The 27,545-nt window shown below is 38.7% G+C and overlaps 1 protein-coding gene across 1 annotated transcript in view; it reads right to left on the bottom strand.

The window, feature by feature from the left end:
* ca16b (carbonic anhydrase XVI b) overlaps positions 1-27,545 on the bottom strand; it is a 252,954-nt gene that overhangs the window by 114,082 nt on the left and 111,327 nt on the right. The window contains exons 3-4 of the mRNA XM_088338154.1: positions 13,655-13,834; positions 4,394-4,542 (exon numbers count right to left, since the gene is read on the bottom strand). Of these exons, the coding sequence (XP_088194280.1) occupies positions 4,394-4,542; positions 13,655-13,834 (329 nt within the window). The remainder of the gene's footprint in view (positions 1-4,393; positions 4,543-13,654; positions 13,835-27,545) is intronic.

The raw sequence follows: 27,545 nt of genomic DNA, 5'->3' as shown, positions 1-27,545 counted from the left end.
AGACCTCCAACAAGGTTAAATGAAGCTAATAATGTTAGTTTGACATTTATTTTACAGCATGAGTGTAAACAATTTAATGAGTACTGTTACATATTTTCTAGTCTCCACAAAATAAGATTTAAGACAGCTTGCAGTTGCAAAATTGTTGTCACAATTAGGTGAAGACCTCCGATACGATTGAAATATGGTAATACATTTTACTGCGTAGGTGCAAATATTAGTGTTGTTATATAGTTTCAATCAAGGGATAAGAAAGAGATTCAAAATGGTTCACAATTACATTATTGTTATTTTCACGCATAAAACGATGGTCAGCAACAAGCGGCTCCTGAGCTGCATGCGGCTCTTTGGCACTCCCTAGTGGCTCCCTTGCGCTTTTTCAAACATGTTTGAGAACGGAAAATACGGTTTCTGGAAGAGGACAAACATGACACAAACATTCTTAAAGTTTTCCTATCTATCTATCTATATAATATATATATATATATATATATATATATATACATCCATCCATCCATCCATTATCTGCACCGCTTATCCTCAGTAGGGTCCCCTGCCCACTGCCATCTTCGGGCAGTGGGCAGGGGACACCCTGAACCGGTTGACACCCAGTTGCAGGGCACACAGAGACATACAACCACTCGCTCATTCACACCTAGGGACAATTTGGACTGGTCAATTTACCTAATATGCATGTTTTTGGAATATAAGAGGAAACCGGAGTGCCCGGAGGAAACCCACGCAAGCACGGGGAGAACATGCAAACTCTGCATGGGAAGGCTGGTTTCTGGATTTGATCCCATGTACTCAGAACTGTGCTGCGGACAGGCCAACCACTCATCACCTATATGTGTGTATGTATATATATATATATATATATATATATATATATATATACATATATACACAAATACACACATATATAAAGTATATAGTATACACAGTATAGCTACACAGTAAAAACACAGAATACAGTATACACAACGTATACATACACAGTACACAGTATACACAAACTATTTATATACACAGTATATACACAGTATACACAAAATATATGTAAATATATTTATATGTAATATGTTATGAGGCTTATATAATCTTTTAATTTCCTACCCCTCCAAACATGTGTTTCTTTTGACTTATAGTGCTAATTTATGGACGACTTCAGCTCAGGAGGTAGAGCGCTCATCTTGGGATGAAGAGGTCGCAGGTTTGAATCCCGGCTCCTCCGTGTTATATGTCGAAGTGTCCCTAGGCAAGACACTGAATCCCTAATACCACCCAATAAGCAGGTAGGTGCCTTGCATGGCTGCATGGCCGCTATTGGTGTGTGAGTGTGTGTGTGTAAATGGGTAAAGCACATTATAAAGCGCTTTGGGGGGTCTTCATTGACTTATATGAATGCAGACCATTTACCATTTAACATTGCCACCTAAAGCACCAATAAGAGATGATTCATGTTCAATCTTGACACGCCTTAACATTAAAACTTTTCGATTTGATACAAAGAAACAAACGTTTCCCACTTTTCACCATTTTTTCACGACATCTCCAATGTTTCCAAAATAATCATAATGCAGTCCCTAACTCCTATTCTTCCAATTCAAATTTAAAACCACCTCTTTTGTTTTACTACAAGCATGCCTAGTCAATCTCCCCTCACACACAGTTTTATAGTTTATTAAAACCAATTTTTTTTAATTACGTTTTTTTTCACAAGAGGATTTATCTTCTCTTTTGATGCCAGTGTTTTATTTTTCACAATGCCGCTGCTACATTCTGGTTTCCTAGCCTGTTGAGTCATCTGACACCATGTTGAGACTAAATAAACAGCACCTCGGCTGGATGCAGTCAATTAGCGCTCTTCAATTTGGCTAAATGGAAACGAGGCAGGATTAAGTCGCAATCAATGACAAAAGCAACGTGACGGGAGTCAAAACAACAACAAAAATATAAAAATAAAATAATGTAATTTAAAACGTAGTACAAATCAGGAGAAATACTGAATTAATGAGCTATTCTTATATAAAACTATGTAGTTTGCAATGCTAAATTTGACTTCGAATTACTGTTGGAGGGACAATTTAAAGCACAAGCAACAAGTAGGAAAAAACATCCGTACATATCACCGCGCTCAACAATTGAGAAATATTTGAATTAACGTAATATTGCCCAACTGGATTATTTGTTTTTCCATAAATAGCCTCATTAATAGGAAACATCATGAACTAATGTTGAAACCTAAGTGTTGCCTGTGGGCACTAGGTAGACCCCTAAGAACACTCCAGTAGACCGAAGGCCGCTTCTGAGAAAAGTTTACCAACGGTGGGTCATTGGGATTTTCAAACTAGCATGATAAATCATTGACATGATAAGTGTCTTTAAATACAGGATAACTTCATCCCAAATTATTTTGTAATTAATCTATACTTTACATACTGTATTTCAAGCATGTCCAGTTACGTCCCATTTTTTTAATGACCCATGGCCTCTGTCATAAAATTCATAAATATGTCGCCTCCCAGTAATTTTGACCAAAAGATGAAAATAAAATAAAATAAAATAAAAAACATTTCATCAGACCATTGGCCACATTGACCTTGGCTTTCTGTGAGGGTTTTAGCCCATTCCATTTCAGACATGGCAATGGTAAATTAAAAAAAAGAAAATTGAATGTGAGGGCCACTGCTCCCAGGACAAGGGGACATTGGAGTGTGCTAAGAACTTTGACATTTTTATTGTTTAATATCTTGTGCATCCATTCAATAGGGTTGGTGTGAAGTGTAAAAAGCCGAGCCGTTTCTTATGAAATGAAAGTGGAATAAAAAAGCGTGATGCGGTTTAGAAAATGTTTGGATTGTTTTTGTTTCGGCCACTTTTCACTGCTGAGTCGCCTACCTCTTGAAGCTCATCTTCTAAAAGTATGTTAAACTTAACTTTATTAATCTTTATCGAGCATATTATTTTATGAAATGTTATTTTTTTTTGTACAAAACAATACAGGTCACTTATACAAGCCTTGAACATACTTATACAAACCATAAAAATACAAAACATAGGACTGAAGCAACTTATGAACCAATTCAACTTAGGAACGATCGTCCGGAATATCATTCGTAAGTAGGGCATGTCTATATCAAAAGGCACTGCCAGATGAAACATGCTGACTACAAAAAGCTAAGTGAAATTGAACGCTGTGAAAAGGTGAAGCAACTGCAAGCTGGTTTAAAGGCACAGCAGGATTTTTTCATGAGACACTGTGAGTCAAATAAAAATGCTACAAAGGCGAGCTACGAGGTCGCGGCTCTCATCGCCAATCACTGCAGACCTCTTACGGAAAGTGAATTTATCAAACACTAATAAAAGAATGGCAGGTAGAGTAGTCAACGCGCAAACATTTTCAGCTTACCAAATCTGGCTCGTTTTGTGAAAGGTTTGGACTCCCCTGCTGTACTTAAATCACTCAGTGACTTCATCCAAGGCAGATGGTTTAGGTCTGGGGCATTGGACTCCCCTAAAAATGTTGGAGCCACAAATATTTAAAAGCTAATCCTTATATGGAAGGCTACACTAACAATAGTGTATAAACAGTATATAAACAGTATATATACAGTATATACATTTATTGGAAAACGTTAACAAAGTTTGTTTCGTGTTTGTCCACAGACAGTAACTATAATTTTCCATCATCAAACATTTTTGGAAAAAGCGCCAAGGAGCTGCATGCAATTCCACAGCTGCTTGTTGTTTATCCCCGGTTTAGGTGGTTGATTGAGCCTTTCTTAACCCTACTTTTAATAATAACCTTTTAATACAATAGTAACAACATTAAATGACATGATAATTTGGTATTTTCACCCTTCGCGCTAATCTGGAACAAAAAAAGCAGCTTTTGGCTTCCAAGAGGTTGGTGAACCCTAGTATAAGCCATTATTATCAAAAAACATTTTCCTGAAAAGTTACTTGTGATGAAAAAAATAACCCTTTTAAAAACAAGTTTTTAAATATTATGATTAGCAAGTAGAATTATCTAGCAAGGCAGATAATTTAAACATTTAATGAAAAAACTAAATTGATATAGAAAAATAAGAGAACATTTGTCAGTAAAAGATATGATTTTGCAGTGCTGTTGCAATTTTCAATAACAACCATGGATAAGCATACTGTAGCTCTTCTTTGACATCCGAAGCGTGTTGAAATGGAGAGATGTATCACTTTAACATGCTCCATAAATACCAATAAGGATACTATTCTCAATAGATACACCACCGAGTTGAAAGGATCTATTACACACAGCACAAAAAGTGTAATTTGCCGAGTCTCGTTGTAAACCCGACTACTCCACGGTGCTGCATATTTGTCACGGCGGTAAGTCGACAGGATGCCTTACCTCAACGGGAAAACGTCTTCCGTTGATGCTATGCTCCGAACCGGCAGATCCATTACTCTGGCCCCAATGAAACTCCATCTTCTCCGCCTTAAAGCGGCCCGGTAGCCCGGCACCTCGCACAAAGTAGTCATCCTTCAGCAGAACGGCAACTAAAGACAGGAGAGACAGTAACAAATTGAGAGACTGTTTCATGAAAAATGAAGCCTTAACGGAACTTATTGGGTCTGGTAATGTTCATTTCGCTGAATCCTGGGGAGTGAACAAGAATGCATTTAGGCCAGGGGTGTCAAATTGGTGGCCCGCGGGCCGGATCGGGCTCGCTAAGGGATTGAATCCGGACCGCGAGACAACCCTCAGAGAAGCACCAGAGAAAAGCGAACTGCAGTTTGAAATATGTCCACTTGATGTCTCTCACTCTATCTCTCTCTCTTTCATGCTCTTTGTCTTTCTTATTCTCTTTCTTTCTTCCTCTTTGTCTCTTTCTCCCAGTGTTTTTTTACCTTCTTTTACTCTCTTCCTTTTTTCCTTTTCTCTCATTTCTCTCTTGCTTTCCCCTTCTCTCTCATTTCTCTCTTGCTTTCCCCTTCTCTCTTTCTATACTTCGCTCTTTTTTATTTCTCTTTGGATTTCTTTCTTTCTCTCTTTCCCCCTCTCTCACCATTTATCTTTATCTCTTAAGATTGCTGATCCTCTAGCTTGTTTAAGATGGTGATGACAAAAAGATAAGGTTTATCCCGTTTACATTGTGACCTGTATATTTTTGCCTGAAGCTGAAGCTTCTCAACAATAAAGTCATGTATTAACCCACTTATATATAGTACGGGCCCTTTTGGTGACTGTGAGATGATATGTGATCTTTCTGCACCCAAAAAGCATTAATTGTCTCCTGTGACACTTGCCATAGAGCTCTTCACACAATGTTGAAAGTTTCTCCGTGTGAGTAAAGGGGGTGAGGCTTAGCCATAAGTCGATTGAATTTAGGCTAATTTAGGTTAATAAACAAGTAACAACATATGTTTGGCGCCGCAAAAAACCTTTATACAAACCTTATAGTGACTGCAACAAATGTTGTATCCATATACTGTATATATTTATATCTATTTGAAAATGTGAAGAATGTATGTGATATATATTTTCCTCCAACAGAAACCATATGATTTCCCATTATAAAACATTATTAAAAAAGCACCAGGGAGCCACTAGGGGGCGCCAAAGGTCCACATGCTTGTGACCCTATTACAGACATTTATGGGAAAGGACACCGATTAACAAAGTTTATCTTATTTGATTACCAGTTGCAGAGTAATAAAATAACTCAAGGCTAATAATATGCAAAGAGTTGTATTTCATATTAATTAGTGTAATGGAACTGTTAAGTTTAAACTTTAGTCAAAACTTGAAATAAGGTAAGAAGACACCCGTGGATTTTAAACTTGCAAGGAGGGGGCTAGAGTGTCTCTCAGATCAGAGAATGTCATCCCTTCCTAAAAGTACTCCTCCGAGGCTCCTCTTTTTCTTGAATATTCAAGGTTAAAAAACAATCAAAGAACAGCAAATGATTGGTGGATAGCGACAATGATGAAATCGTCAAACCAACAAACAAAAGTGAGTCCAAATAGAAGCTGGAACCCCATTAAAACTCCTTTGGACTTGTCGAATGGTAACAAACCTATCAGGGCCATAAGTATTGAGTTAATAATAAAGAAAAAATTTAAAGGAGGCAAAATTTCCATTTTTTTGAAAGCACTTTTTCCAGTGACAATGAAGTGCAAATAATTGAGCTGTCCTTGTTACCAAAAACGAATACAACAAAAACTGTTGATGCGTAATTTATCCACTGCATTAATTGAATCACACACAAAGGAGACGCACTGCCTTATTTAAGAGGAAATAAAACACACTTGTAAAAGAAAAAAAAAAACAAATCCTTACAGTTTTATTAGGAGGGTAATAAAAGCATTTCTGTATCCAAAGCCCTTTAGTTTGTCTGCACTTGATATCATTAGCCAGATTAGGCCTTGTGTTGTGTCGGCTGATCCCCATGTTACAGGGGGGATTTAGACAGCTTCTCGGCCTACTCGTAATCATATCACAAAGGCGCACGCAGTCCCCAAGTCAATACAGAAAAGGGGAAGAACACGCCGTGCACAGGGACAAGGTGAAATTGCGGTAAATGAAACGGATCACCCCATGATGGAAAGCGAGGGAGGCGTTTGGAAAACGGTGACATTCAGGGGAAAATAGGACTGAAGAGCATAGACAAGCATCAGGTGATGAAGGATGAGCTGAGCCCCTGTCGCGAGGCTCCAAAGAAATCTGCCGGCATCATTAAAATGCCGGCACCGCTTAAGATTATGGCGTGGCTCACCGAGAAAAGGGTTTTAGATGTGGGAGATTTTCCAAGAATCAAGGCGTCGGGGGGCATGATGCGAGCGGGAGGGGCTGCCAATCACACCGATGTAATTGTGTAACTCATTTGCGAAGATGCATAAATATTGACAGAGGCGATAAATCCTTTGGACCGCTGCTGTCGAAGCACCGTAATCCCACGCTCAGCGCGAGGAAAGTCAAGGAGCGGCACGGCTCGTCGGCGATGGGAGTTTCATTAGAAATGCGCTACCGGGTGTATTTGAACCCTCTGACAGCAGAGCCGGAATTAGAAGCTAAGCCAAAAAGACCTTGAATCACAGCCCGAAAAAGAAGGCCAGTGTGTGTGAAAGTAAATCCTTGATCAATGCAAATGTCTCTAGGGCCGTCCCATCCGCTGTGAATTTGGTGCAAACTTGTTTGAAATTTCACTCTGATTTTTTTCCTTCTTCTTTTTGACGACTGCCGGCCAGTCGGTTTGATGTCAAAGCTGTTGCACGGGAGTATTGGGGAATCGATAAAAGGGAACTTTTAAGACTGACTGGATAATGATATTGACTTTCCAAATTAGAAGCAGAGTTTGTAAGGTCTTGGCAGCAGACTACTTTTAGCTAAATGAATACATTTTGTGATGACCAAACTAGAGCTACGATCGGGCCTAAAAAATGCAGCTCGACCCGGACTGAGGGAACTAAAGTCCAAACCAGCCTAACTCCAACAAACTAACTTGGGTCGGCAATAGCTCAGGAGGTAGAGCGCTTGTTTCGGGGCTGAGAAGTGGCAGATTCAGTTCCCAGCTCCTCTGGGGTAAATATCGAAGTGTCCTTGGGCAAGACATTGATCCCTAATGCCACCGATAAGCAGGTAAAAGCCTTGCATGGCTAATGCCGCTATCGGTGAGTTAGTTTGAAGCACAATGTAAAGCACTTTGGGAGGTCTTCCGTGACTTGAAAAGCGTTTTATAAACCCACACCATAAGACCTTTCTCCTAGGGACATAGTCCGAAGCAAACCCTATTTTTTTTTTACTTTAGTTGTAAGGACTGGAGAGGAGGATGAAGGGTTCTCCTTCGAGCATGCAGACACCATCAGGACGGATGACTGAAAAACAAGTCAGGGAGTAAGAAGACCAGCTTGGCTTGAAACGGAATGTAATGATTGATATTTAAGGCCCGACCCGACCCGAATGTCTAGGCCGAACATAAATCTAAAATACCAGGAGTGTTTTTTGTTAGTCACCAATGTGGATCCACAGGCAAAAATTTTATTTTTCACTTTTGATTACTTCTAATATCCCAAGCTTTGTTAACGCCTCGTTGTCAAGGTATCTTCGTCATTATTCAAGCTACATTCCCCTATTTTCCTGCTCGAGCCTTGAAACAGAAAATGTTGGTCAACGAATGATTCCAAGAGCCAAGAAAAAATCTGCAGATTTGAGAGCATTATCCATTAAGAACCACGGTGTTGCGAAATGCTTTGCGCTCTTAGATACAATCTCCAACCTCAATAGAAGTCTTTAAATCTTTGCTGAGTGATGTTGACCTCATACTCTTGTATTCCAGCTCTTCAGGGAGAAAGATAAGCCTAATTGTTTCCCTGAGCATGCATTTTGAGCCATCATACTGGCACTTGGACCTGATGTATGCCTATATCTAGGACGTGCGGCGTCGGTCAAGTTTTAAGGGCAGGAAGCTGTCAACTGGACATTCTGTTATTACCTGTATTGATGGTGATGCCTTTGCAACATCCATTTCAGCCTGGTTACCTGGAAGGGGGGTTACCTCATGTGTGGCCCCTTCTCATAGTTTCTTCATTGCCCTCATGCTAAAATTTCTGACCTTTTCCTTGCCCTCAAGGAGGTTTCAGATCAGAGGATGGTGTAATGGTGCTCTGTGCAGCCGTTTGACTTTTGGGAATTAATAGCTATACAAATAAAAATGACTTGACCAGACACATGAGTTGTTGCCTGTTCTATGGAAAATACAACGTTTTAGTCAGTTTCTCTCAACCAACAAAGCCAATAAAAAACATCTGAAGTGTGAGCCACCCTCCAACTCCCATGCTGGTCCTCATTGCAATATGTGCTTTCACTCACAGTATTTTAAAACTATCCCATTGCTAGTAGTTAGCTCAACGATTCTTTGGCATGGTCACAAGCAAGGGAAAGCACGCTCATTCTTTCAACTGGGAATCTACTTCCCTGCAAAATGATTTCGTAAAACAAAGTGGTACTGGAAAACTATACTCTCAGTGGACCAACAAATGCAGGGGAAGGACACATTTTTGGGGACCACAAAGATTGGCCTCCGCAGGAATGAACCACACTGTCAATATACTAATCTGGTCCATACAGGCAAAGCAAAAACTGCATTTTACCAACAATTAACTGTTAGGAGATTGACCATATAACTCCAAGATTAGCTAACTTGCACTGGGACCCGAAATGCATAACATGTGACTTTAACCCTTTGACGTTCTTGTAAAATTTGCCTAAAATCCTCTTAGCTGGAAAACAGGTCAGTAAAAAGCTTGAAGCCTTACCTGGTGCCTTGTCAAATTTGATCACAATCTGAAAAACTAAACATTGTACACATTTGTCCAAGGGTAGGTTTAAGCTTTTCCAAAAGTGACCATTTAGGGACGAGCAGTTAACAACACTAAAGCCTTAACAAATGTCTCTTTCACTTTGGCCATTTTTAGACATTTTGAAATAGTTGTAAATGCTTGAATTATCTTTCCTGAAGTCAATCAATGATTGTGCACACCTGAGCGTAATGGTGGTGCATAGAAATGAAGCGCGGATCTCTTTGTGCACGTTATTTCTGGCTTTCATTTGAATACACCCCTGGAAAATGGCATATAATTAGGTTTGGATTTTCATTGGCCCAAAAATGTGTCAACCATCATTCAATTTGGTTACTACCATTAATGTTTAATTCAGGCTGTGGACCATGAAGAAAAGCCTTGCTCTTGGCCGAGAGTTGTGTCAATCGGAAGGTCAGGACTAACGGTAAGTATTGGAATGTAATCTGACGAGTCTGTTTATTTGTAAACAGGAATTACGGGGCCTAACAGACAGCTAGCAACAAGCAATGTCATTCGATGCATAACTGCTCTTCATCAGATTTTTGTTTAATCTATCGCGTGTTTAAAAATAAATATTTTACACGGCTGGACTCTCACAGATGTAAAAAAAAAACATGGTTGCACACATGAATATCAAGATGGGAGTTTTCCTGGCTTAATAGTTTTCTTTTCTTGTTTCAGATGGATCATAATGTTTCTGTGATGAGTATATTTTGAAATGGACCTCTTGAGCGTTCCAATGATATGTATCATGATGTATTTCAGTGACACCCGACAGACACAGCAGGGAGTCAGAATATTAAAGGGTTATGGTTCTCTTACTAACATACAAATGTTTGCATGGACTTACCCGCCCTCTCTTCTGATTTGATTTTCCACTAGGTTGTCAGCAAGTATTAAAAAGCGTATTTTTTTATCCATGCAAATAAGCATTCTCTCAGCTATTTCAGTGGCCTTGGTTGTCATGGAAGCTAACAACTCTCATTATGATTAAATGCAAAAGATGACACCACTTTCAGAGATACACCGCTAAAGGTGCAAGGTATCAATTCAGGTCAGGGTTTTCAACACCACTTTTCTATGGATTCAGATAAGTCAAGGGAGAGAAATACAGGGGTGTTTTGGGTGGCTAAGTTCTACTGGGGCCAGATTCAAAATGTGTCTGTGTGTAAAACATGTTTAGATGTACATAATATCTTTCTAATAGGAAGCAATTATCCCTTGCTGTTTCGTCATTTCGCTACTTTGTGTATTGTCATTGTGAATTCTGATTGGCTAAACTGTTGCCCCACTCATTTGCTGCTTGTGTCTGACTGCCTGTCAATGGTCTGGTTTTACCCCCATACGTAAAACAGCTTTACAAACCTACATTAAGTGGGCGCAAATCTTTTTTATTTTCAAGTTTCTCAAAAAGGTTTTAAAGGCAACAAAATGCTTCGGACCGACACAAGCATTGGCAGCAGGGGCAAAAAGGTAGAGGAGGATGCTTTCGATCGCCAGAAAGTTGGACTTTTCTACCTGCTAAACCTGCTCTGGAGCCGCAAGCGACACTTTGAGGCTCCCTAGTGGCTCCCTGTCACTTTCTCAAAAGAATGTGATGGTGCAAATACATATGGTTTCTGTAAAAGGGCAAAAGGACAAATTCTGAATGTTTATAATGACTATACAGACATATAGAATGTATTTCATTACTTTTAAGGCTTGTACGACGCTTATACATTTTTGCCCCTTCAAGTTTGGGTTCCCGACTAGAAGGTTTTTCATAATGTACAGACGATGGCAACAAAGTTTAATGTGAGGTAAAGTGGATCGTGTCTTTCATCAATAAAGTTGTGCAATAAAGTGGCATGATTATTTTTAAAATTATGAGTTGACAGTACGGAAGTTATCAGTAAAAACGAATGGAAACATATTTATAGAGTATTTTTATTTGTTAAGAAATACTTGAGCCTGTTGATGGGGTTTGTTTTTAGGTTTCAATGTCTTTTGTTTTCTATTACTTTGTTTTGTGGTTTATGTAGCTTCCTCAATTTTCTTTTTTTCCATTATTACATGTTTTCATATGCCAAAATGTTTTGACAATGATCAGGATGCCGTGCACTTCTTGTGATGCATATTCAGAATAAGTAAATTACAACAACAACAATGTATTATAGAAAAAAATATTTGACTGCACTCTATTGAAATGTAATTTAACCTCATATTAATTTGTAAATAAATCTAAAACGATAATGTGAAGACAATTTTAAAAGGAAGAAAAAAACAGTCAAAGCTATGTGCACTTGCTAATTTATAAGTATAGACGCGTCCGACTTACGTACATTCAACTCACGGATTCCGGCAGATACGGTCTTTTTTTTCAGGATGTCGAAAAATATCCAGACATTGCTGTAAGTTAGATTTTGTATTGTGTGCATCTTTTTCCGGGTATAGGATAGTAGTGTAGTGCTTCTTCCCGCCGTGTGGCGCTGTGAGAGGTCACCCAGCATCCACACCGAAGAAGACAGTACTGTACAGTATTGCTAGCACGCTAAGAATTTTGACGTTTTTATTGTTCAATATCTCATGCATCTATTCAATATGGTTGGTGTAAAGTGTAAAGAAAAGGCGAGCCGTTTCTTTTTAAACAAAAGTGGAATAAGAAAGCTTGATGCGTTTGAGAAAAAGTTTTTTTTCCCGGCCACTTTTTCCTACGGAGGAGGACCTCTTGAAGCGCATCTTCCTAAAGTAGTTAAACTCAACTTGATTTATTTATATAGAGCATATTATTTTATACATTTTTATTTTAGTAAAAAATATTACAGGTTACTTATACATGCCTTAAACACACTTACATAAACCGCAAACATACAAAATATATCACTAAAGCAACTTACGAACAAATTCAACTTACGAACAATTGTCTGGAACCTAACTCGTTCGTAGGTCGGGCAGCGTTGCACTTTAAAGTAATTGATAGAACCAGTTATAGCACTACGAGAGCAGGGGCACTCTTAATTCCCCTTCAGTCCGTACTTTCATGCTCTGCGATCGACAGCATACAGATGTCAACCATACAATTTTAAATTGGATGGCTTTGAATAAGTTATATAGCATCTTCAGAAACAAGCACAGCTGGATATAAATTCACAAAGAATATAAACAAAAAAAAAAACACACAATAACAAATTCTAACAAAACACCTCTTTAAGGAAAAAAAAGGGACATGCAGACACTACTGTGGCGCCTCATCTGTCTTTATAGCAAACTGTCACATGTCGGCCACCTGCTGTCTCAAGGTGAATGGAATTGTACATTCGTCAGAAGAAGGAGAGAAAAAGAGCCAAATGCAGTCTTCACATTGGCATATGGGAAGAAGAGTGTTGAATTCCTTGTCACTCACGCTGGCATCTGCAGCCGAGGCTTGAATACAAACAAACAGGTGTCGTTTTCTAACAGACCGTGGATCGGCTTTTGTGAGGAAGCTCAAGTATGGACCAACGAAACAACCGTTCAGATTTGCAGTTTCTCTGCTCGTTTCACCCCATATTTATATCGGGATGATTTTGTTTTTCTTAACTCATTCAATGACAGAGATTTTTCACTGATAATTGCGATTTTGACTAAGTACTACAGAAAATCGTGTTCTATAAGGCAGAGGACATATCAAGAGAAAGCTCATCTTTCAGAAGAAAAGAACTGGATTTCTATCTTTTACTATTGTTTGGTAAACAACTGTTGAACATTGCCAAGTTTTTTGAAAACATTCTGAGAAAAACGTCTCGTTAATGTATTTGTTTTCGGCCACCGTGAACATCAGGTGACTGCGTTCCTGCGAACGTACATGTAACGTCGTACTTCTCTCATCAGACAATGTGACTTTGTCATATTTCTTTGAAAGGAAAAAGCTCCGAATATCACCACACTGCGTCATATCGCCTACTCACCATATTAGAAGCAACAAAGGGAAGTGTGGTGTTCCTCAATGTGTGGACAAATACCTTATCAGAGTAACTCTTGCAATCTAACGGTGAGTTATCATACTGAAATCATTCAGAGGGGCTTGATACTTACTGATGAGCAGCACCAAAACCTTTATATGTTTTAAAATATAACACATTTTTACGTAATTTGAGATTGGTATTCGAAAATAAAAACTTCATACTCAATTTAGATTTTGTTCCTCTCCTTTCTGACAACTACTGTGTCATACTGAAATCTTGCCACAGCGCTGGCCACAACTACTGGTATAAAAGAACAGATTCTGAATTAGTTCATTATTATTAGTTTGCAACATCGCTCTTGTGAAACATTTGTTCCAGACGCTGACCTGTTTTCCCAGTGTTTTTCATGGTGGTCTGGTTGGAGGACTCAGTGTTGAAGTTGACAAGCTCCAGCTCCTGGTATTCGTTCGAAATCAGAGTATGTTTGTCAGCGATGTCTACAGGCGATTGGTTCTTGGCGGCACATTCCGGGTATAGCGTCGACCAGCCTCGTGGTCCATGGCTTCCTGCAAACATAAATAGCGAGAGGTTGTACAAACTGCTGATACGGTTGCCACGATCAGTCTCTGTCAAACAATGTTGTATGACAATGCATTTGAAACATCGCATCCATATTCCTAAAACAGCCAGCTAGTTTCCAATTCGCCCTTAAAATGACCCATGTTAAGTGGAACGATGCTGTTTCACTAATGCTCCTGTAGGAAGAGATATTCATAAAACTGTTTTTCAAACGGTTCTGGTGCTATTTTCCTACAGGACCACAACTATTTGAAGCAAACACACAATACACAATTGAGCCAATTCACAGTGCCGGCAAACTAAGGGAAAAGACAGTTCAGTGAGTACAGCAAACTAACTTCCTGTAGAATCCCAATCCACTGTCTGCTCTTTTAATCCTCTATCCCCTACAGTGGCACTTTTACAAAGAAATAATCCAAAATCGACATGGGTCCCCTTGATCTCTTCTCGGATACAATGGGCCAATGCAACAATAAAAGCTGAAGGATCAGGGGAACAAGGAAGCAAGCGTGGATTGCAACTTTTTCTGGGTTAACACAATATTCATGCTCCCATTCCCGTCAGATATGGGCCAACTTTGCAGCTGTCTTGTGAAAAAAGACATGTGAATCCGTCTCAGTTGGTGAACGGATTTACTCTTTGCTAAGCATAAACACCTTACAGCCAGGGACCTTGTCCTTGAGTCTCCCGAAACAACAGTGTGATCCAGGATTATTTAGGAATTATCAATTGTTTAACCAACTGGAACAAACCCACCCATAACCATTCTTATTCTCACACATAACAGGAACAATCTCAGTGTTTTCTAATCACCATAGCTTTAGGTTTGAAAAAAACAACAACAACATTATTATGATTAAAGCAAGGACACTTGGGTTTTGTGCAAGAACCAGGCAACAGAAAACCCTTGCAAAAGAAAGACGATCCTCACAGTTTCATTAGTAGAAGCTAATGTATCAATTCCAATATGCCAAGAAGATTGGTTGTGTCCCCATATTTGTGCAATTATTAATCAGACGATAGATTTTATCCTTGACCACAATTGCATAACAATGTTGGTAACATGGATCGAACCAGAAACCAATTGTAAGAGCACCGCATCCTTGCCACCAGGCCGGCCGCAAGGAACATGGACGGTTGTTCACAATTGCATAAACGTTAGATGCAATGGGAATCAACACCGGGTGTGGGCTGGATCTTAACCACATTTTTTAATCACAGAATTAAATACGTTGCAGTAGAGATTATGTTGTTTCAAAATAAGCATTGTAAGTGACAACCGTTTTGAATACATGAGGCCATGCATTATATCATCCAGGACAAACTAATTACCTCCCACGATGCCCCCGTCTTCGTTCAGTTAAAAAAAACTTAATTACTTTTCACAATGCCTTTTCCCCTAAATTCAATTCGAAATGTCGTGCGCTTCATGAAAACTGCAAATTGGCAGCACACCGCAGACATCAACATGGTGGTAGAGTGACTGAAATAGTGTGACGATGAGATAAAACCCAATGTGTTTTAATGTATCGTCTGTATCCCAAGTGGTCTAGTTGATACGAATACCACAAACCAAAAGTTTGAATTCTGTTGCAGACAATGTTATGCAATTGTGATCAGTGATATAGTAAGACAGATCAAGCAATGCACAATTATTGTACCTTGTAGAGGAGTCTTTTTTTCTCCCACAGTTTGTACAATGTCCGCATTTATACTACTAACTGATCATGAGTAACCACAAGCATTTTCTGCGTGGGAAACTGTGTGAAGACTTACATTTGGCAATAATCAGTTTAAAATAATATATTTACTACTGCTGTCAAAACAATGGTTAATTTAAGTTAACTCAGAGCTTAAAAGTAGCTTCAACTCAATTTGGAGTTAAATCTAGTTTGGGTCGTCGAGCCTCTAAGGGCTAACCTGAGTTAATTTTTTTGACGCTAGGGCTGCACGATTACCCGAAATCTAATCGATTGAGATGTGAGTCGTGCGATAGTGTAATTGCATAACACTGCGTTTTTTTTCAACGATTTATAGCCAGCAACCCTAAGAAAGCCCCACTGGAGGGCGCTCTTCACTCAAATTCAACATCTTAATAATCCTGTAAAATTCACCTAAAATCTCAAACCAAGATGTACCCGAAGTAAATGGAATGCTTTTGCTGAACCGTTTGGATAATCTGGACGGTTTTGGTCTCTTTTAAAAGGTAACACTCTGAAGTTTTATACCCAACTGAAATAATCACTGCAAATGCGACCAACATTGAACAATGTAAGTTGGAACACACAGGCTTGTATTCTCGCCTGAACACTTATGTGGTCCCAGGTCAAATTTGATCCCAATCAGATAAAAGTAAACGTAAGTATTATGCACCTTTTTCTAAGGGTATGTCTAGGCGTTTCCAAAAGTGTCTGGAGACTCCAAAAAGACCAGTAACTGGTGACATCATAAAGTCACTTAGTTGCTTCTCAACAATCTTACCACTCGCTGACAGGTCAAAGCATGTCAGTGGTATTAACCCTTGGATACAAACGTCCTTCAATTTTTTTGAAAATAAAAAAAAGTTGTAATATTTTGTATTCCAGGTATTCCTCATAAAACATGTGAATGTATGTGTATGACATGATCACAATCGTATTTTTATTTTCTCCCCACAATTATCGACCCTACTCTTGGAAGAGTGTATGTACTGGTATCCAAGGGTTAACACAAATACCAAAACTAGCGAAAATCACAATACTAGCAAGAAAAATTGCAATTAGATTTTCCCCAAAAGCTCTATTTGACACTAATATCTAAATGACGGTAGTAAAATATCAGGTAATGAGTCTGGAGAACACTAAAGTTTGAAATGTACTAACAGGTCAACTTACACATAATATTCTGATTACAACAGAGAACACTTGAAATATGGAAGATTCTTGGCAGGAATGCACAGGTTAAAAAAAAGAAAATATATTGCTGCATTACTTAAACGGGTATGACAGTAATTTTTGAAAAATCATGAATCCCACAACCCCAAAAAACTAGAAAAGTAATGGAAATTAAATCCTAAAAGTAAGAAGAAGGGCGCATCTGTCGGACACTTCTAAAGACATGGGTCCCAATTCAGTTACAAACCTACCTGTGTGGAGTTTGCATGTTCTCTCTGTGCCTGTGTGGGTTTCCTCCCACATTCAAAAAAAACATGCATTTTAAGTTAGTTGGCTAATCCAAATTATCCCTGGCTGCGCAATTTTGATAAAGGTTCAAATGAAAAATCCTAGTATCATATAAAAAAATGTCAATAGCGATCGGAAGGATCTATAAGATATTGATTGTGTAAGAACAGTTTGGAATTAAGGTGAAACCAGATGCTTCTCTGATGTTTTTTCAAAATAGATTGTGTATAGACAAAGTATAAATTAATGTATGTTTGAGTCAGCGTGTCTAGAAAATACAAATCCCCAAAAAATCAAAAGTAGAAATAGTCTATGGTTGTCTTAAAAATGATAACCCTAGAGGCTTTGAACAAGAGGCTTTTTTCTAAGCCAACAAAGTGTTCTGTTAAGGTTGCTACAATGAAATGCTATTCTATTTCTTGGCTATTTTTTTTATATTCAATGGTTTCGAAATACTGAAAAATAAAAAGACCCACAAGAGAAAAAGGATTGATTGATATATTTGAGAAGCACTGAGGAAAAAAGTGTATCACCGGGATATTATAAAGCAAAGCAGAATCCTTTGTGTCTGATAAATTTGTTACCATTGGACAAGTGCAAAGGAGATTTCATGGGATGCCCGATCCTTATTTGCATCACTCTTGTCCGTTGCTTAAACTATTGTCGCTATTGGCCAATCATGTTGCCGTTCTTTGGTATCCACACCCTTTAGGGCTCATCTGTTGTTTGCAAACCTTGGAGAGTTAATAAAAAAAGGGTGCTAGGAGAGCTTTAGGAAGGGATGGAATTTTCTCATCTGAGATCACCTCCCCCGGTCCTCCTTCCAAGTTTCAAATCAATTGATGTCTTCTGGCCTTATTTTGAGTGTCAACAAAAGTTTAAACTTAAAATGTGGTCCTTCGAGCTGTATTCGAACCAGCGGCCTAAGGATCTAACGTCCTCAAGTTTAAATACAGCGAAAAAGAAGAGTAACCATTGTTTGTCTAATTTGCTATCCAAACACACATTAGGTGCCAACAACTACTAAGGAGCTCATTCTTCTTTCACGTTGCAAAAGGGAGGAGCAGCAGCAATCAGATAATAGAGGACTGCATTGCACTCAATTCATTAATCTCTTTGCGATCCATCAACATGGCTACCATAAACCCGTGGCCGCATCACTTCTGGAGTTATGTGTGCCGCGTATATCTTACATAATGTAATTTAACAAACCAATTTTTCCCTAACACTTTACACCTTGGCCAGCATTCCTATTCCGGTGTAGAATTCAGATGACATATTGTCTGAGTAACCCTGATACGAATAAATCACGTCGATTCAATATGTAAATTCCCGATATCGTCATGCTATTCACACAGATGCTCACAGGTAACCCTTTACGGCATTATTTTTAAGCGGATTATGATTTGAAAAGCAGATTAATGGTTTGAATCCAAAAGTAGAATGTGTTTATCTGGGAGCCTTTCAAGAGTGAAATAATCCCCATTTTGTATTGCGCCCACTCAAAGCCATTGAACATGTAATATGACAATAACCATAGTTGATGAAAAAACCCTGAAACAAATATGGCATTTTATGCGCCTTTATTATCTTGAGCTAAAAGATGTGTTGGACCATTATTGCTGTCAGAATGGAATCTAAAAATAAAAGCATTCGTATTGTCATATTTTCCACACTATACGGCAGACGCGATTTGTGATATTTGTTTTCATATATAAGGCGCACGTAAATATAAGGCGCATGGATTTAAAACTACAATAGGGCATATGGTTTTACAAAATATAAATAATACTATATTTGTGCATTGAAATATGTCAAATATATCGCCGATCAAAGTTGCAAAACATCAGATGCAACGGAATTCAAACCAGGATCGCGGCAGAGAGCGCCGTATCCTATCCACTAGACCAGTAAGAATGCAGATGACACACGAAAAGGCATTAGGTTTGATTTCCTATCACACAATCAATTTTTAGTCACTGTACCATCCATCCACCCATTATCTGCACCGCTTATCCTCAGTAGGGTCGCGAGGGTGCTGGAGCCCATCCCAGCTATCTCCGGGAAGTGGACACCCTGAACTGGTTGCCAGCAGGTTGCAGGGCACACAGGGACAGACAATTCACTCACTAGGGACAATTTGGACCGGCCAATTACCCTGACATGCATGTTTTTGGAATGTGGGAGGAAACTGGAGTGCCCAGAGGAAACACACGCAGACACGGGGAGAACATGCAAACTCCGCACAGGAAGGCTGGTAGCTGGATTTGAACCCATGACCTCAGAACTGTGCAACACACGCGCCAAGTCGCGGAAGTCACTGTACCATGTTAGAGAATAGAGAAAACACAAAGTCTTCCTGAAACGCAAAAAAAAAAGCACGAGGGGGAAATAAATCTTTTGTGCATCTAATAGTAAACCAGACTCTAAAGGACATTAAATAAATTCATTGTAAATTTTATTTTGGAATTGTGTTCATAGATTAGGTTGTAAATACATTTTTTAATCATGGTCGCACATGCTCAATAAATGTTGTTTGGTACTATTACGGCATGTGTTTGCATGTTCATTCCCCGGGTTTCCTCCAGGCACTCCGGTTTCCTACCACATTCCAAAAACATGTATGTCCGGTTAACTGGAAGGTCCAAATTGTCTCTTGGTATGAATGAGCAAGTGAGTTCTATGTCTCTGTAATTGGCTGGTAACCAGTTCAGGGTGTCCCACTGCCTGAAACTGGGACTGGCTCCAGCACCCCCCTGGGACCGTGCTCAGGATAAGTGGAGTAGAAAATGTATGGATGGTCAGTTAGAGATTTACTGCAATTGCGGCTTTTGGTGGGAAGGGGGAAGTTGGTTAGCCGGATTAACTTTCATTTTAGCTGTTGTATTAAGTTATTTTCTTGGGCATACTTCCACCAGTCTCTTGATCTGGTCCTGTTGATGTTCTACTATCCTTGTTTGCTGTTATTTAATGCAGCCCTTCTTTTGTTAGGCTCCCATTTTCCTGTTAGAAGTTTTTTCTGTTCCGGTATTTAAAACCTAGTAACAACTGGGCTTAGTGAGCTGTAACACCTACAATTCTTGGAATGGAATAATACTTATTGTCATTGTAACATATGAAACGTACAACCAAATTAGCATGATAATGGGAAAAGAAATGGTGGGACTATGATAATGCCTTTTCCTTTGTCATCTTTATCACTGGTGGTCCAGTGATTAGGAATTGGCACTCTTAATTCCGCAACCCGGGTTTGATTCTTGTTGCGCCCAACAACAAAATCTGAGCTGAGAAATGTATACCATTTTTAATAAGAATACGGGGTGCATGTGATACAAGAGCACGCGTTAAAAAGAAAAAAAATCATTCATTTTTAGTTTGCAGTCTGTTGTTTCTAAAATTAGAGCGTCCCATAAGTCATCGAGCGAGTGAAGACAAATGCGGTTGTCATCGTTGTTTGTCCAACACGGGCATTTGACACCTTTCATTGTTGCAAACGGCATGTCCACCATCTGCTGTCGGGTCAGCATTTTGTAGTTGACAGCAGGCGGCTTGTACAACAATCTCCTGTCATGTCAAGGAGAAAAATGTGGCCTTATTAACGCAAAGCCAACATTTCCATCAACTCAACCGAATGTTGACGGGGAGACATTTAGCACGAGGAACAAGATGATGTAAACACAGATCGTGGTGGCAAAGCCCGGAGGGTTCCTTTGATAGCGTACACGCGGAGCTGCAGGGAATCCATTTTAACGTCCCCAATAAGTGAAAAAAATGCACTGCCTGCACTTACTGTAAATGATAAATGCGCTTTCGATTTTATAGTGGCTTTTTCTACCTTTAGGACACTTTAAGTACATGAACACTTACTCCTCATTGTTACTGATGACACGGCGTCAAGTGCAACTGGTGCTTAAGCATCCTTTTTAGGCCACTTTTTCTCATGGTCGTAGACTCAGGATGAAAAGAGCAAATGGGAGTCTTCTTGCAATTTCTGGGTCTCTTCCAGTATTCTACAGGCACCCCCAATAAATACCAACAAAATGAATAAACATGGCCCGGCATTGAGGGAAATTGTCCTTGTCAAACACCTTAGCAGAAAGCATGGCGTTGCCGGGCCATATATATATATATATATATATATATATATATATATATATTATTATTATTTTATTTTTTTTAAACATGAATGTATATCATAATAAGGGCTACAACAACAAATCGATAACATTGAATAGACCAGGGGTGGCGAACAAGTTTGACACAAAGAGACGAAATTTTTAACTGTGAGAGTCAAAGAGCCATACCACGCACTGACCGGCATTAGACGTAACCTACGCAGATGATTGGCAGTCAGTTAAGTGTCCGGACCAGCATAAAAACAACAAATCTGCCATATTAATTTCAAAACATTATTTATTATATGTTATTAACTCTGATGGATTTAAGTCTGTTCTAAGAGGGGGGAAAAAACTAAACATGGAACGAGGCAAAGAGCCACAGTATATAGAGAATATAGTAAGGCAAAGAGCCGCGTATTCGCCACCCCGGGAATAGACTCAAATTTTTAAAAGTGTCGGCAACAAATGACATAATCTATTTTGTGTATCACTCGATTTATGAGCCACCAAACAGGTAAAATAATGCCAATAAGTGGATTGCATTGTATTGTGAGGTTAAAGGTTGTAGTACCACTTTGGTTCGGCAGAGGGTGCCTTCAGACCAAAGTATCTACGACTTTTTGTAAAAATAATTGCATCATTACAAACAAAATTGTCATAAAATAGCAAAACACTAAAAACTATTTTCAGGGGAACTGTAAGTGCTGCAGAAATAGAGAGAAAAATGACAAAAAGGCTCAATAAAATGATGTTACGGGAAAAATAATAATGGTGACATGTTTAGGTTAACACAAGGGGCAAAATTTTACATGGACAATGTGTAAAACTGAGTGCCACTTAGTGGTACAAAAAAAATTCAGTAGAAACAAAGAAAAAAACATTGATTTGAATTTATCCATCTATGTATGTATCCTGATCATATCCCTCGAGAGGGGGGACCGACAGCAAGACAAACACATACAAAAACAAAGTAGATAAAAAAGGGAAAAAGTAGCAAAAAACACACACAATTTTTTTGGGACCATGGCCAACCCAAATGCCCAAACAAGTTAAGAACCTCAGCACCCAAGTTGGTCAGGCTTCCGTCCCTCCAGATGAAACAGGACACAAGAAAGCAGCTATGTCACTCGGGTCAGGGTGACACAACACACTCTTCTGTTCAACAGCAGAGCCCGACAGCCTTCACTGGTTTACCCCTGCCGCATCATAGATGTGCCCTGCCCATCCCTTAGAAGGCGTATAAACATCCCACCATCCATCCACATCAATCGCGACCTTCCTATTGGTCTCCTTCCACTTACTTCTGCTCTGTAGATCATCTTCAACATTAGCTCCTCATCCATCCTCTCCAAGTGTCCAAATCAACCGAGTACTCTCTTATCCACACGCTTGCTCAGTTCCACTACTACTCAAGTTCTGTCTCTCACAATTTCCTTTCTCACTCCATCCAATCTTGTCACTCCTAACATACTCCTCAAACACTTCTTTTCCAAAACATTTAATTTCCTTCTCAAATCTGCGTTCAGGCTCCAAGTCTCTGCACCATGCAACACAGTCGGCACATTCACACTCTCATACAGTCCCCTCTTGTTGCTCATCACTCTACTCAGAGCACCCTATTTTGAATAGCAAGTTTTTTTGATTTGAACACTTGGTAAAAATACATGAACTATCATACCAATTTTTTTTTTATACAAACAATCACGGGTCAAGAAATGTAGGCCTTTCTTATAGTCTGGTAAATACATTGTGTGTGTGTGGGTGTGTTTTAAACCAGGACTTTTTAAAATTCAAAATAGGTCTACAAATTATAATTATATTGCTAAGGAAGTGACCTTAAAAAGAGCTGACGTGCTTCCTGACATATTTCCGCAACAGATACTCGAAGAAGAAAAACGGAATTAGCCCCTGGTGGTCATTTCAGCGTTTTAGACCCAGTGGGTCGACCGCCGCTTATATTTCACAGCTAGGGCTTGCTGGTGGGCGTTCATGATCCAATGATTCAAGCCCCTGCTGCTTCTCTCCCTCTGCTTAACTCTCTCTTGCTTTTATCAGCTTCCTCTGTTAGCTTCCTGCTTGCCGGGTTGCTATCTCAAATTTTTATCGCTCACCACAAGATGTCACTGATTATTATTTTTAACGATATTACCATATTTTTGCACTATAAAACTCACCTAAATAACGCAATTGAATGATACAGTGAATCTACTACCTTTCCCTACCTCATCTATATCCAAGTGGTCGAGTGTTTAGGATTCGGCGCTCTCACCACCGCAACCTAGCTTCGATTACCGTTGCATCCAATGTTTTGCGATTGTGGTCAGGGATCATTTTCGACTGATCATTGCTCAAATGAAAAACCTCGTGCATCTTTAAGTTTTTTTTTAGGAAAAAAAAGTGTTTTATGCATGAATAAATACGGCAGTTTGTTTTCCGTACAAAAACCCCCACCTTTGTTCACAAACATCTTTGATTATAACATTCTGTCCACATTCAGTTTGTAGAGATTAGCTAGAATGATATTTTCTTTGTAAACATCTCAGTTATGCTTAAAACAAACCAATTGGAGTCAAAACATGACCACCTGCTTCTATTCGTAACAGCTTATAGTATTTACACAGCACTTGTACATTATTTGTCAAGGTGTAATTAAAGTGTTGCTGAATAAGAATTAAGCAGCCACTTTAATCCGTGACAATGTAAAAACTTGCTTGCCCTGCTGCCTCCCATTGGTAGTTGAAATAATAACCCTGCAGTGTTTCAATGATACAAATAGATGGTTTTACATAGTATAAAGCATGTTTAGCAGTACACATAAATACTGTACATTGGATCCATTGCTTTTGGTGCTTTATTAACTTTTTTCACTGGAAAATTAAATTTACTAATATCTTCTTTTGGATTATGAATAAACTAACGCATGTTTTATAGTTAAATAAGAAAAAACGAATACATTTTGACTGGATGCATACATTAAATAATTCACCTTATTTTTATTTAAAACACATGTATGAATTATAAACTTTTTAAGGGATTACTTTTCAGCCTAAAAAATGCAAAGAAATGCCACGCTTATCAAACATATCAGTAATTTAAGGCAACCCAAAACAATTTAATATCCATTTGATTTCAACACAAAAATAAAAAATCAAGTCAATGATTGGCCTATCACTCCACATCGGGAATCTCCATTGGGGCTGCAACAGTGAAGTGATAAAATCGCTTAAAACTGATTCTTATAAAGGTTGGCAATGAATTCCATCATCAATTTGTTGCGCCGCGTGGTTCATGAGTCCTTAGCACGCTTGTTCAATGCCAACACGAGTGCATTGAATTTTGTTATGAAGATGAGGGGAAATGCTTGTAGCATCACTTTGATCCAACAGAGGGCGCCTTAAGACCGTATTTTGATGCACGAGGTCTTATTCCGACTAAGTACTGGTATTCTCAGCCGATGTCAGTTATTTTTCTTACACTTCATAAAAAACGTATCTTAAATATTTGCAAGTGTTTTTGAGTATTGTTAAGCAATTTGACAAACACTTGGACTTGTTATACGTAGGAATCTCCTGTTTTGTGCACTATTTTTCTATCTGACCAACCCTTCAATATTTGAATGAAGAAGAGGAAATTAAAAATGTTCTTTCCTTCTATCAAATTCATAATTTAATCAGAAAAAAAAAACATCGACCGGTTCATCGATTATTAAAATAGCTGTGAGTTGCAACCCTAAAATAAACCAATATCTTCTTTCGGATTATGGCTGACTATGTTTTGTTGGCAGAAACAAAATGAAGGGGGAAACACTAATTTATTAATTAATTGAATAAATATATAACAGCAAACAATAGGATATTAATCTATTAATTAAGTGTATGTTTTGCAGTGTGAAGCTGCAACCATTGAATAAAAAAATACTGAAATATTAAAAAAAAAAAAGAAAATAACATCACGTTTAATTTCATTTCAATATATGTCTTATATTTCCCACTTTTGAGTGAACGATACAATTTTTAGTCATTACTTTTTTACTCTCAACACTGCAAAAAATGAGTTTAAGGCATCCCAATAAAATGGCTGATTGAATACTCGATTGACATCAGCACAAAAATGAACGAATAAATAAATTCACCTATCACGCCAGAATATTTATTAGTATTCCTCCATTCCTGACCTTCCATTCAGCAGTGCCTTAATTATTTTTACATCCATCGATTTCAACAAGATTTTCAGGGGGGTGAAGTCACCCCTAGCGTTTCATACTGAATCAAAAATCAGTAAACATCAATTTTGCTGTCGTAATGAGTGCACTACCAGACTTGTATCCAAGGTGACAAAAGTTTTCTTGTGACGAAAATCAATGACGAAAGTCTCGTTTGCGTGACCTCAACTCAAAGAAGACCGTAGCACACCACAGATTGAACCTCATAAAAATCATGAAAATGATACCCAGCTAAGCCATTATTATTAACCCCGAGTTGACATGGGATACCACTGACATAAACTATCAAAGAAAGTGCCTCAGAAAAGATGAGTGACTTCAGGGGCTCTTAGCTCAAATAACAGGCCGCAAACTGAATATCGTAATTGCTGTCTGAGACTATTGAACGAGAATCATGGTGAGGAAAATCACCCTGGCAAAATTGGGGCAGCCAATTTTGATGAGTGACTGTAACCGAGTCCAAATAGGGTCATGCTGCCAAAATGACACACCGTCATAAAATCAAAGCAGAGTTAAAAATGTGACTGTGCACAGCGCGGATACAAAAGTGCCAGGCTGAATATGTGATCTTCTACAGCCTACATGCTTGCAAATCTTTCAAACACACAAAGGATGTCAAAGTATCAATTGGAACATTATGTAAGTCAAGTATGTTTTAATATTCCTGTACACTTCTTAGCAAATTATTTTTACCAGGCTGCCAGGAATGACATAACACTCCCAGCGAGTGTCAGTGGGCTTCACAGGCAAGTGAAGTAATTCCAAAGTACAATAATCTACAAAGTGTTTAAAGCAACAAAACTGTAGCGTCCGCCCTTTTATTTTTAAACAGTGCACCATTAATTGAAAAATATATTTTTGGGAGCAGAAAAACTAAATATCAGAGCCAACAAAAGGTAATCCTCTCTTTGGGTCTATGATGTTCGTCAGCAAGAAACTTCAACAGTGGGGCTTTTTTGGTGTTTTGGTATTTGGCGTTTGTTGAACTAATATGTATAAAACAATTCAAAATCAATAAGTGTTTTGATACTTTAATACTTTTCTTGATTAGATTTAATTTATGACATGACAAGTAGCAAATGGCCCGACATTGCCTGGCCGATAGAAGATTGGATTAAGATGTGATTTTAAGGTTCTGTTGGTAAAATCATGCATGGGTACCATGTGAAACCCCAGTGGAACTGTTAAAATCTAGGTTTAAAACACACTTATATTATATAGCTTATGAATGACCTATATTTAATGTTGACAATATCTGTTTATTATTGCAACATCTGTTGCAGCCTGGTCATCCTGGAAGGGGGATTACCTCATATGAGGTCCCTTCTCAAGGTTTCTTCATTTTCCTCAGGTTGAGGTTTCTGAGTTTTTCCTTGCCCTCATGTAGGTTTTCGATCAAGGGTTGGTGTAATACTAGTCTGTAGTTTGCAATAATCTGTGTCGCCCTTTGAGACTCCTTGCAATTAAGGGCTATACAAATAAACATGACTTGACTTGGATTTGGCTGCTAGGAGTGGTCAGTGGCCAGGAGCTGCAGTGCCAAAATTTGCTGCCAGGGGGTATTAGAAAGCTCTCAAAAGCAGACAACACAAAAGCAGTTGTCTATCGATTGTGTTTGTAGTTTTTGGGAGTGCCTCGACACGAACACTATAGTGCCATAAAAAACGATGTGCTCCCTTCCTGATTTATGAGTTTTTTGCATATCTATCACTCATAATTGTCTCAGATCCTCAAACCAATTCTGATAGAACACAGAGAAAACTTAACGAGTAACAAAATGCAGTTTTTAAACATTGATTCAATTTATTTAGACACAAAATTATTCAAAACATATCTGGCCCTATGTGAAAAAGTAATTATCCCCTTAACCTGATAGCGAGTTAGGCCATTCATGGCAGTGATAACAGAAATCAAATGTTTACGATAATTGGCAATGCGTATTTCACAATGCTGTGTAGGAATGTTGACCCACTCTTCTTTGCAAAATAGTTTAAAATCTGCCCATATTGAAAGGTTTCTTACCTTGACATGCCCGTTTAAGGTCACACCACAGCATATCAACTGGATTTAAATACGGACTTTGACTTGGCCACTCCAGAACCTATTTGACAGCAGGGGTGTTCACCTGGGAACTCTCCCAAGGATGCGATTTTTGACCAGGGTCTTTTTTAAACTGACTTTAACTGGGGATGCTTTG

This window comes from Urocampus carinirostris, chromosome 6 (genome assembly GCF_059441175.1).
Source record: "Urocampus carinirostris isolate Australia breed hairy pipefish chromosome 6, RoL_Ucar_1.0, whole genome shotgun sequence".
Lineage (NCBI taxonomy): Eukaryota > Metazoa > Chordata > Actinopteri > Syngnathiformes > Syngnathidae > Urocampus > Urocampus carinirostris.
This window is presented reverse-complemented; position numbering and strand designations above follow the sequence as displayed.